The sequence below is a fragment of the Aulonocara stuartgranti genome (genome assembly GCF_965226115.1).
Source record: "Aulonocara stuartgranti genome assembly, chromosome: 3".
In the NCBI taxonomy this organism is placed as follows: Eukaryota; Metazoa; Chordata; class Actinopteri; order Cichliformes; family Cichlidae; genus Aulonocara; species Aulonocara stuartgranti.
The window spans coordinates 5,432,982-5,446,158 of NC_138941.1; the positions used below are offsets into that span (position 1 = coordinate 5,432,982).

The 13,177-nt window shown below is 42.3% G+C and overlaps 1 protein-coding gene across 4 annotated transcripts in view; it reads left to right on the forward strand.

Moving 5' to 3' along the window:
• Positions 1 to 13,177, forward strand: part of LOC309702256 (uncharacterized protein) — a 45,914-nt gene that overhangs the window by 12,892 nt on the left and 19,845 nt on the right. For all 4 annotated transcript variants that reach the window (XM_082526821.1, XM_082526818.1, XM_082526820.1 and 1 more), the window contains exon 3: positions 1,279 to 2,379. In XM_082526821.1, coding sequence (XP_082382947.1) covers positions 1,279 to 2,379 — 1,101 coding nt within the window. The remainder of the gene's footprint in view (positions 1 to 1,278; positions 2,380 to 13,177) is intronic.

Sequence of the window (13,177 nt, forward strand, 5' to 3'; positions counted from 1 at the left end):
CAAACATAGGATTTATTATCACTGAATAATTCTGTATAAATCTATACAAATTATAGAAATATGTAATAGGAAACAACAAAATAATCTAAATTATAAAACAGTGTGTGTGTGTGTGTGTGTGTGTGTGTGTGTGTGTGTGTGTGCATGATTTTAGTGTTTGAACAGTCATGAATTATCTTTAACCCTTTAGAGCCGATCGGAGCGGGAACGCTCTGTTATGCGTAACTATTTTTAAATCCCGGTAGCACTGCAACCATGTAAGCTAGCGCAAAAATTTTTTTTGCATATGAAACCGGAGTTGTACTTAAATCTGATGCCATCAGCTTGTCCTAGGTCACGGTTTCCTTCCACATAAAGCTTTGCAAAAACTGCATAAAAAGCGCTTGCAGGAACAAAAACATAATATTCCAGAAACACGCTTTACCGATAAGATCAGCTGTTCAAAACACTTCCTACGTTGGAATAGACGTCAGCGCGAACTTTTGCATTTCCGCCATTACCTGCCCGAAACCGGAAGTGACGTCATTTTCGCGGTAATGTAGTCTTTTTTGCGATCAGGGCCTCAGGGCCTATACTGCTCTTTTTAAAAGTTATCTTTGACTTTATGACTTTCTGTGTCGTTTCTGGGATGCTTAGGACTCATATTGCACTGCTGGAAATAGTTTATTTTGATGCATATGCTGCTTTTTTGCAAATTTGCAGTATAATATTTATTTTCGTTTTTCCTGCAGTGTATAAAAATTGGTGTATTTCAAAAATAAAACTATGAAGACACTCAAAATAAATTTCCTGTGGTGGGAAACTATTTTGTGCAACTTTTTTGTATTTACAGTTTTGAGGGATAAGCCTCTTAAATTTCTCTAACTACAAATATGTTAAAAAATCAAAAACGATTTTCAATTTTTTTGTAGTTTATTGCACTTTTTTGCAATTTATGTAATTACTATGCACTTAATGAATACATATTATTAAAATCTGGGCTATAATGGTTGTATTGATGTATAGCAACTTGAAATGCTCCCAAAAATGGCTCCACAGCATGTAAAAATATAATATAAGCTCTGGCGGACTTGGTTCTATGGTAGGTCTTAAAGGGTTAACAGCAGGTTGGATGTAATGTGTTAGAACTACCAGCAGGTGGGGATAAGAGACCTTTAAGGTGTTTGGTGCCACGCTCCACCTTCAGGTTTAAAACTAGTGTTAATGGAGTTTGAAGGTTGAGTTTGTTCCACGACTGCATTTCACTCACTGCCTCTGTTTGTATCTCTGTCACTGCAGGACCAACATGGAGCCAGAAGTCAGCGCTCTCAGGAGGCCGACAAACCTCACAGAAGAAAGGGAGAGAAAAAACACACCTGTGACGAGTGTGGGAAGGGTTTTACTGTGAGGGCTTCACTAAAACAGCATCAGGTCATCCACACTGGAGAGAGACCGTTCAGCTGTGACTTGTGTGGAAAGTCTTTTTCCAGGAAGGGTTCCCTAACAAGACACCAACTCATCCACAGTGGAGTTAGAGCGTACAGCTGTGATCAATGTGGCAGAGCTTTTACTGACAGTAGCCACTTACAGAGGCATCTAGTTACCCACTCTGGAATTAAGGCATACAGCTGTGACGAGTGTGGGAAGGGTTTTACTGAGAAGGGTTACCTAAAACAGCATCAGGTCATCCACACTGGAGAGAGACCGTTCAGCTGTGACTTGTGTGGAAAGTCTTTTTCCTTGAAGGGTTACCTAAAACAACACCAACTCATCCACAGTGGAGTTAAAGTGCACAGCTGTGATCAGTGTGGCAGAGCTTTTACTCACAGTAGCAGCTTACAGAGGCATCTAGTTACCCACTCTGGAATTAAGGCATACAGCTGTGACGAGTGTGGGATGGAGTTTACTCTGAAGGCTTCACTAAAACAGCATCAGGTCATCCACACTGGAGAGAGACCGTTCAGCTGTGAACAGTGTGGAAAGTCTTTTTCCTTGAAGGGTTACCTAAAAACACACCAACTCATCCACAGTGGAGTTAAAGTGCACAGCTGTGATCAGTGTGGCAGAGCTTTTACTCAAAGTAGCAGTTTACAGAGGCATCTAGTTACCCACTCTGGAATTAAGGCATACAGCTGTGACATCTGTGGAAAAACTTTCAGCCAGAGAGGGAGCCGAAATACACACCTACGCATTCACACCGGACATGATGTGTACTGCTGTGAACAGTGTGGCAAACAGTTTACAACAGACGCAGTCTTACAACGACACATGTTTACCCACACTGAGGAGAGACCTTATCAATGTGACCTGTGTGAGAAGACTTTTAAATCTCCACATCACCTGAGACGACACCAACAGATCCACACCAGAAAGAGACTCTACAAGTGCAGCTACTGTAAGGTATGTATTTATTAGGGGTGCAACGATACACAAAATTCACGGTTCGGTTCGGTTCGATATTTTTTCGATACAAAAAATGTTCATGCCTTTTTAATTTGTCATTTATTAAACTTGTAAATATATATTTTAACTCAAAAGTACAGTTTTTAAATTTAATGTTGCTGAAACAAAAGTAATTTAAAAAATAAATATATCTCAGGGCTCTCAAAATTTCAAAATCCCTGGTAGCCCTTCGGGCAGGGACTCTTCAGTTTTTGGTAGCCCAAAATAAATGTAAGTAGAATAAAAAAGAAAGCAATTTTTTGATTGATGTTTTGTTTCCTTTACAATATTGTTGAAAAAATTGTTGAAAAACAAATTACAACATTGTATAAAAATTACAATCATCAACTCAAATACTTGGTTCTAATTGAACAGAAATTTCTATGAACTTGTAAGAACTCTGTAGGACATGAATCAGTCTGTGTCAGATCCTGAATTTGAAATTTCCACTGAAGTCACGGGTAAGAACAAGTGGAACCAAGATCAAGGCCATTTGCTTTTTGAACTTTGCAAAGACTGCTAAATTGTGCCAGTGGTAGTTCACTCTTTGCAACATAGTACGCTGTTCTAAACAGATTTTTTCAGGTTTATTTTTAGTATGTTATTTGCAATTGGTGTTTGTTCTGGGAAAGATATTGCAGACTGAGCAATAATGCATTTCTTGCATTTCTCATGGGTTCTAATGGGGGCCTTTCTTAGAATGACTGGTCCCAGTAACAAAGGCGCTTGTTGACTCAGCAATTGAAAGAAAACCAACGACACACCCGGCAGAACATTATGTTATTTACACGGGTCCACATAAGTGGTCCGGATGTGCGCATTCGCTGTCAAAATAAAAGACACGCACCAGATAAGAAGTTGCAGCGTGCGTTTGCGTCCATATAAAAGGCAGTGTTTTTGTCCGCTAGAGTGGGATTTTCACGGCACATTCCGCACCACATCTCTGTGCGTTCATCATTTGTTTGAAGCCAGCTCATCTCCTGCAACCACTTTTCCGAGAATACGTGCTTCTTTTGTGGTTCGGACTCCTTCTGACATTTCTTTGGAGGTGGAGGAACACCAAAGTAATTGCTTAAAGGAGCTTGCTTCTTCGACATCTTTAAGAGTTCTAAACAAATGTCTGTCCTCCTCCAGAAAATCTTACAGTGGGGCAAAAAAGTATTTAGTCAGCCACCGATTGTGCAAGTTCCCCCACCTAAAATGATGACAGAGGTCAGTAATTTGCACCAGAGGTACACTTCAACTGTGAGAGACAGAATGTGAAAAAAAAATCCATGAATTCACATGGTAGGATTTGTAAAGAATTTATTGGTAAATCAGGGTGGAAAATAAGTATTTGGTCAATAACAAAAATACAACTCAATACTTTGTAACATAACCTTTGTTGGCAATAACAGAGGTCAAACGTTTACTATAGGTCTTTACCAGGTTTGCACACACAGTAGCTGCTATTTTGGCCCATTCCTCCATGCAGATCTTCTCGAGAGCAGTGATGTTTTGGGGTTGTCGCCGAGCAACACGGACTTTCAACTCCCGCCACAGATTTTCTATGGGGTTGAGGTCTGGAGACTGGCTAGGCCACTCCAGGACTTTCAAATGCTTCTTACGGAGCCACTCCTTTGTTGCCCGGGCGGTGTGTTTTGGATCATTGTCATGTTGGAAGACCCAGCCTCGTTTCATCTTCAAAGTTCTCACTGATGGAAGGAGGTTTTGGCTCAAAATCTCACGATACATGGCCCCATTCATTCTGTCCTTAACACGGATCAGTCGTCCTGTCCCCTTGGCAGAAAAACAGCCCCATAGCATGATGTTTCCACCCCCATGCTTCACAGTAGGTATGGTGTTCTTGGGATGCAACTCAGTATTCTTCGTCCTCCAAACACGACGAGTTGAGTTTATACCAAAAAGTTCTACTTTGGTTTCATCTGACCACATGACATTCTCCCAATCCTCTGCTGTATCATCCATGTGCTCTCTGGCAAACTTCAGACGGGCCTGGACATGCACTGGCTTCAGCAGCGGAACACGTCTGGCACTGCGGGATTTGATTCCCTGCCGTTGTAGTGTGTTACTGATGGTGACCTTTGTTACTTTGGTCCCAGCTCTCTGCAGGTCATTCACCAGGTCCCCCCGTGTGGTTCTGGGATCTTTGCTCACCGTTCTCATGATCATTTTGACCCCACGGGATGAGATCTTGCGTGGAGCCCCAGATCGAGGGAGATTATCAGTGGTCTTGTATGTCTTCCATTTTCTGATGATTGCTCCCACAGTTGATTTCTTCACACCAAGCTGCTTGCCTATTGTAGATTCACTCTTCCCAGTCTGGTGCAGGTCTACAATACTTTTCCTGGTGTCCTTCGAGAGCTCTTTGGTCTTGGCCATGGCGGAGTTTGGAGTCTGACTGTTTGAGGCTGTGGACAGGTGTCTTTTATACAGATGATGAGTTCAAACAGGTGCCATTCATACAGGTAACGAGTGGGGGACAGAAAAGCTTCTTACAGAAGACGTTACAGGTCTGTGAGAGCCAGAGATTTTCCATGTTTGAGGTGACCAAATACTTATTTTCCACCCTGATTTACGGATAAATTCTTTACAAATCCTACCATGTGGATTCATGGATTTTTTTTTCACATTCTGTCTCTCACAGTTGAAGTGTACCTCTGGTGCAAATTACTGACCTCTGTCATCATTTTAGGTGGGGGAACTTGCACAATCGGTCGCTGACTAAATACTTTTTTGCCCCACTGTATGTATGCAAACACGCATTGCAACTTCATATCTTGTGCGCGTTTTTTTTTTTTTTTTTGGACAGCGAATGCGCACCTGCGGACCACTTATGTGCAGCCCCGGTTATATAGCTCATCATATTGCAGCCACAGAAATTCTTTTGTCCATGAAACCATAAAGCTGCACTTTCTTTTTGCCTTATAGTCTGATTTGTCATAACTTTTCCGTTTTGTGGTAAACTTTTCTTTGGCTGTCACTTCTTCACCCTGACCTGTCTTATTTGGCTCAGCAGAACTAAAATATATATCCTGCTGCTTTTACACACACACACACATAACGCTCAGTGATTATCTGCGCGATCAACCTCTCACATGTTTAAGCTGCGGGAGATTTCACTTGTCATGTTTGCATAGTAAGCTAACGATTGATAAGATGATGTCAGAGGAATTGGTGCACAAATTATCACCACTCACAGATCAGTGCTGTCGCTCTCTATACACAGTTCGCGCGATTGCAAAGTGAAAGCAAAAAACAAGCGCAAATTCAAACGCGATTTCAATATGTCACATATTGACAGTGGCTCACCGATGCCAATGACATAATTACCCAGCTACATTTCTGAAAGAATGCAAAAGCATTGACATATATTTTTCCTTCCTACAATAGCCCGACGGGCAGGGAAGAGATAGATTTTGGTAGCCCGACTGGAAAAATCGCTAGCCCCAGGACATCGGACTAGCAATTTTGCAAGCCCTGTATCTGATTGAGGAATCACTCATCTTTGGAAAAGAGAGTTTATTACAGAGAAATGGCTCTTTCCAAAATAAAAGCTATACTATACGCTTCTTCTGGGCTATATTCTCAGCAGCATATTGTAGCGGGTCAGGGCTGTTCGGGATTCTGTTTGTACAGTTATGTTTTGTTTATGTTGCCATAGTGACGGGTGACGCCCTCTCACTGCGACGGTGTGTCCTTCCGGGGTCAGAGGGCGCCCTGTGTGTTGTTGTTGCTGTGCGGTTGCCGCGCTGAGCAGTTAGCTAGCGGCAGTGTTCTTCGGCAGATGTCAATAAACGGCTGTGCTCCCTGGCTAGCTCACGGGAAGCAAGACCAAACGACACCTCCGTCTCCTCCTTGTCTGAGCTCGCCACATTGGTGTCAGAAGTGGGATGATGGTGGCACCCCATGTTCTGACCCGAGTGACTTTCCCCCCGCCGGTCGTGACCGGCTGGTGCGCCAAAAGAAGGCACCTGGACATTTGCAGGACTTTGTGTGGGGTAATGGGGTCGTCGGGGACGACTGACCCCTTAGGTTGGGGCTATGTAGCGGGTCAGGGCTGGTCGGGGTTCTGTTTGTACAGTTATGTTTTGTTTATGTTGCCATAGTGACGGGTGACGCCCTCTCGCTGCGATGGTGTGTCCTTCCGGGGTCAGAGGGCGCCCTGTGTGTTGTTGTTGCTGTGCGGTTGCCGCGCTGAGCAGTTAGCTAGCGGCAGTGTTCTTCTGCAGATGTTAATAAACGGCTGTGCTCCCTGGCTAGCTCACGGGAAGCAAGACCAAACGACACCTCAGTCTCCTCCTTGTCTGAGCTCGCCACAATATTAAACATATCAGGTCCCCATAAGGAGAATCCTGTGCTAACGGCTGTCTAAATGACTCGGGTAAAGTTTGTAGCATGCATGCTTGTTGTTTTTGTCTGCTTCCACTTGTCTTTGCACTAGGATGATGTCGGCGTAAATGTGCAGTCATATTCGTTGTGTTCCCACTAGTGCTGTCAGCGTTAATCTCGTTGAAATGATGTTAACACCACAACACGGCAAATCTCCGTTAACGAGCTACCCCTGATCGCCCCGTGCGTGGGGCTAGACGGCCAACACGTTAACGAGCCAACTGCGCTGACACACTAGTTCCCACCCATGTAATTGAGCATTGCGTGGCACATCCAACATACTGTTTTACTTTAGTCCATGACACGCTTACCTTCAGGGTCATACGTCACATGAAAACCAAAATAGTTCCAAACGCCAGATCTTTTATTTATTTATTTTTTTTGTCCCGTTGGGTCTTTAGCCATCAGAATTGTTGTCTTAAGGCCAAGAAAAATGCCAAGCGGATTTATTTTACCAAGTGGATCATCATGGCCTTGCCATATTGGTCCATTTGATTGACCTTTATTATAAATTAGAGATGGCACGATACCACTTTTTTATGTCCGATACCGATATCATAAATTTGGATATCTGCCGATACTGATATGAATCCGATATAGTGTTTTTTAATCAACAAAACTGTTTTTTAAATATCTTGCTGCATTTTGAAAGTCTGCAAGTTCATAATCAAGTTTAAAACAACAACTACACTAAAACTATTCTGTTATACCTGTATACAAAAAAAATATTTCATAGTTCAGCAATACTGATCAATCTAATAGGCAAGGCAAGGCAAGTTTATTTGTATAGCACAATTCAACAACAAGGTGATTCAAAGTGCTTTACAGAGACATTAGGAACAGAAACAAATAAAAAGCATGATTTAAAATTGATTAAAACAAGCAAATAAACTAACTAACTAATTAACAAACAAACAAACAAAACAGTATATAAAATCAAAACAGATAAAATCAGAACAGTAGATAAAATCAGTAGTTAAATGTAAGTTTTGAAATTTAAGCTTAAAGTGTGGATTTGGTGCTTTATTCAAATGCAGCTGAGAACAGGTGAGTCTTCAACCTGGATTTAAATAAACTGAGTGTTTCAGCTGATCTGAGGCTTTCTGGGAGTTTGTTCCAGATATAAGGAGCATAAAAGCTGAATGCAGCTTCTCCGTGTCTGGTTCTGACTCTGGGAACTGATAAAAGACCGGATCCAGATGACCTGAGGGATCTGGAAGGCTCATACTGGGTCAGGAGGTCACTGATGTATTTTGGTCCTAAACCATTCAGAGCTTTATAGACCAGCATCAGAACTTTAAAGTCTATCCTCTGACGGACAGGCAGCCAGTGTAAAGACCTCAGAGCTGGACTGATGTGGTCCACTTTTTTGGTCTTAGTGAGGACTCGAGCAGCAGAGTTCTGAATGAGCTGTAGTTGTCTGACTGATTTTTTTAGGTAGACCTGTAAAGATGCTGTTACAGTAATCAAGCCTACTAAAGATGAATGCATGGACTAGTTTTTCCAGGTCCTGTTGAGACATCAGATCTTTTATCCTTGAAATATTCTTGAGGTGATAGTAAGCTGACTTTGTTATTGTCTTAATGTGTTTTTCTAAGTTTAGGTCTGCATCCATCACTACACCCAAATTTCTCGCCTGGTTTGTGGTTTTTAGATGTATAGATTGAAGTTCTCTGGTGACCTGTAATCGTTTTTCTTTGGCGCCAAAGACTATTACCTCAGTTTTGTTTTTGTTTAGCTGGAGAAAATTGTGGCACAACCAGTCATTGATTTCCTCAATGCATTTACCAAGAGCATGCACAGGGCCTTGGTCTCCTGGTGACATTGTGATATATATTTGTGTGTCATCTGCATAGCTGTGATAGTTTATTTTGTTGTTGTTTATAATCTGTGCCAGTGGGAGCATGTAAATGTTAAACAGAAGGGGTCCCAAGATGGAACCTTGGGGAACTCCACATGTGATACTTGTCTGCTCAGATGTGAAGTTACCTATTGATACAAAGTATTTCCTGTTTTCTACGTATGTTTTGAACCAGTTTAGTACAGTTCCTGAAAGACCTGTCCAGTTCTCCAGTCGTTTGAGTAATATGTTGTGGTCAACTGTATCAAATGCTGCACTGAGATCCAGTAAAACTAGGACTGACATTTTTCCACTGTCTGTATTCAGACATATGTCATTAAACACTTTGGTCAGAGCGGTTTCAGTGCTGTGGTTCTGTCTAAAACCTGACTGGAAGGCATCGTAGCAATTATTCTGTTTTAAGAAGTAATTGAGCTGTTGAGAAACTGCTTTTTCAATGATCTTACTTAAAAATGGGAGATTTGAGATCGGCCTGTAGTTGTTCATTTGTGTCTTGTCAAGATTGTCCTTTTTCAGTATAGGTTTGATTACAGCAGTTTTTAGTGATTCTGGAAACACACCAGATAATAAAGAAAAGTTGACGATCTGTAACAGGTCTGACTCTAAAGTCTTTGAGACCTTTTTGAAAAAACTTGTTGGCAGGACATCTAAACAGCAGGAGGAGGAGTTCAGTTGACCTAAGATGTCCTCAGGTCTTTGCTGTTAATAGGTTGAAACTGTTTCATGGTGTTTAAACAGTTTTTTGGTGGACACAGTACATATCCTGGATCTGCTGTTGATGTACCAATTGCTTGTCTAATTTTTTGGATTTTTTCTGTGAAGAATTTGGCAAAGTCATTGCAGGCCATGGTCGAATGAAGTTCAGCTGCCACTGGCACAGGAGGGTTTGTTAGCCTGTCAACTGTAGAAAATAAGACCCGAGCATTATGGCTGTTTTTAGTGATGATGTCAGAGAAGTAGGACCTCCTTGCACTCCTCAGTTGTAAATTATAATTGTGAAGTTTCTCTTTATAAATGTCATAATGAACCTGGAGGTTTGTTTTTCTCCATCTGCGCTCAGCTTTCCTACACTCTCTTTTTTCATTTTTCACCAGTGTGGAGTTTCTCCATGGAGACTTTTTCCTTCCAGAGATAACCTTCACCTTAATGGGAGCAATGGTGTCCATTACATTTAACATGTTAGCATTGAAGCTATTGACGAGCTCATTGACTGACCCTCTGGACAGGTCAGGTGTTAATGGGAAGACCTGGTTAAAAATTGCACTACTGTGTTCAGTTATACACCGTTTTGTGATCACTGTTGTTGATATATTTGTGTGGGCTGAGATTTTACTTTCAAAGAAAACACAGTAATGATCAGACAGGCCCACATCAGACACAGTAACCTTTGAAATGCTCAGGCCTTTGGAGATCAGTAGGTCAAGAGTGTGTCCTCTATTATGTGTGGCCTCTGTTACATGCTGAGTCAGCCCAAAGTTGCCCAGAGTGTTACTCAGGTCTTTAGTCCCTTTGTCCTGAGGGTTGTCCACATGAATGTTAAAATCCCCAACAATAATTACACAGTCAAAATCAACACAGATCACAGACAGCAGTTCACTGAGGTCATTAAAAAAGTCTGTGCAGTATTTGGGAGGCCTGTAAACATTAAGAAACACAACTTTGGATGGGGCCTTCAGCTGTAAAGCCACATATTCAAAAGACTGAAAACTTCCAGGAGATAGCTGCTTACATTGAAATGATTCATTAAATAAGACAGCAACCCCTCCTCCTCTCCTGCTCACCCTGGCCTCACTGATAAAACTGTAGTTAGGAGGGGTCGTCTCGATGAGAACAGCTCCACTGTTACTTTGGTCCAACCAAGTTTCAGTTAAAAACATAAAATCAAGGCTGTGCTCAGTGATTAAATCATTAATTAAAAATGTTTTCCCAGCTAAAGATCTAACGTTTAATAAAGCCAACTTAAGTGTTTTAGAGGCATTACTTGTCCCCTCGTGTTTGGGAGCAGTCTGTGGCACACAAGGTATGTTTACTATGTTTAAAGATCTTTTAGAGTGCAGCTCTCTGTGTTTTGACCAGGCCACATGTCTCCTTCTGTCACCTAAAAGTACAGAGATTTTAAAACCTTCTAGTAAACAGGGTCCCAGCTTCTCCTGGGAAAAGTCACCACTGCCATAATCCTCATAGCCCGGACCCTTCACACATCACACATCAGACTGCGGAGACAGAGCATGAAGGTGGTAAAGAGGAACTAAGGGGGGCGAGGCTGGGCAATGTGACTTCGATTGCTCTGTTGAGGGTGGGGCTCGATGGCGAACCTTTGGCCGCTCTGGTGGGGGGTTTATGGGGGACAAAAAGGGATTGGGACGGGGGGTAGATCTGAGCCCAGCATTGACCCGCTCCATCATCTCCTCAGTGAATTTCAGATGTGGGGGGGAGGGAGAAAGGGAGGGGGAGGAGGGTGATGGCCTGTCAGGGGTTTGGGGGACTGGGGAAGGTTGTGGTCCCTTGTCCTGGTCGTTGGTGTTGTTGAGAGAGTTGGAGGCAAATAGGGACCCCTTTTCTTGCCTTTCTGAGGCTCTTCCCGGGTGGGGGCAAATGGAGCTCCTCCTCAAGGTTTCTGCTGGGCTTTGTCTGTTCTTGGAGTACTGTTTGTTCCTCTTTATGAGATAACTCCTCGTTTATCTCAGCCTTGGCACCAAGCACAGATGGATAACGTATGGAATAAAACAAGTTGGAGGTTTAATAAACTTAAACCTACACCATCCTCCCTATTCTGGTATTTTAAAGAGTACTTAGCGTAAATATTAAGCAACCTAACTAATAGGGTTCCAACTCCCAGCAACAACAAAAATAAATAAATAAAAAATAGGTAACCACCCCTCACGCGCCACCCCATGATGCTTAATCGACGTAATCAACCTTAATTTGATGCAGTGTGAAAAAAAAATGCACAGAAATCAATTATTTTTCAAGAAATATTAAATAGATTCAACATCTTTCTTCAACAAAATTGCAGACTGCACAGATGGTACCTTCCCAAAGGAAAAAGTACTATAGCTTACTAGGGTATATATATTAGACTTAATAGTCACTATATACAGTAATTGACTTCTATTCATTTTACATCAAATTAAAACTTTGGGTGTCAGATAATTATTTATTAAAAGCTAGACATTTTAAATGAGAATAAGAAAGAAAAGTATGTCTTTGTGCCCCCTTTTCCCAGTTAATGCCCCCCTGGTTAAACTTTGCTAGATTCGCCCCTGCACAGTTACCAGCCGTCAGCTACATAGAAAAAGATCCTGGTGTAGAAAGTAATATTAAATAAATTGTAACAACAGCTTATCAAGCTTAAACGTGCTGCTGTTGTTCAGCCGCTGGTTTCCTCTTTCTGGTGCAAAGTGGGCCAAAAACAAACAAGAGAGACGGACTCGCGACAGAAAAGCCGATCAGCTGATCATTGAGCAGTTTCACGATTGAAGTAGCAGCCGGAGAGCGAGAGGCAGTCGCTTGTTAAGCTTAACTTGGGAAAGCTTTACAAACATTCAGAGATGGACTTACACACTTGCTTCACTTCTCTCGGGGATAACTTTGTCGGAGATGAAATGCCAGGTTGCTAGCGAAGCTCCACATGCTATCCAGACCACCGACGGTCCCGCATGCCACAGCCGCTCTATCACGTGATGCATACTGCTCCGACGTGCTAACGTTCTGAGGCGAGTTACGGCGTGTTGCAAGTTTTGTGAGGTGCTTTCGTGATATTTAATGGATCGGATTACATTTTTTTATTTTTCTCCGATATCCGATCCAGTAATTTAGGTCAGTATCGGACCGATACCGATACGTAATATCGGATCGGTCCATCTCTATTATAAATATGAATTTATTTTATTTTCAGTTGCTACAAATGGGACAGACATGACTGGGGGATAGGACAGGGAGAAAGAATGAAAGAAAGAGAGGGAGAGAAAGAAAACCAAAGGGGAGAAGAGACGGTGAGAAGGGGTGGAAGAAAGAAAAAAAAAACACAAACAAATAAAACACCTGGGTCACCTGTATGGAGGGAAAAAAACAGAAGAGAAAGCAAACAACAAAGAGCAATATAATAAAAAAAACAGCACAATCACAATAAACTAGCTAGCCATAGATATCAATAGTTACTAAATAATAAACGATATTGTGCAGCACGCAAGATAAACAGCGCACAATGTGCTTTGAGGCAGCAGCCAAGAAAGCTGTAGTCCGCGTCTGTGAATATCCGTGTGTACACCTGTGTGCATACCTGTGTGGATCAGCATGCTTGCATTCCAAAGGTTTCTCCATGTAACGATCTGCTAGGGAGTGTGGGGAGCCACAGCCCTGTCCTCCAGGGTATGAAGCCGGTATGGAGGAGATCAAACCTCCAGACATCCAGAGGCTCCCAGAGCACAAGAGACCAAGGAAGACCAACAGAGGGGCAGCCGCGCCACTGTCCCAGTAAGAGCTGAGGAGAGTCCCAGATGA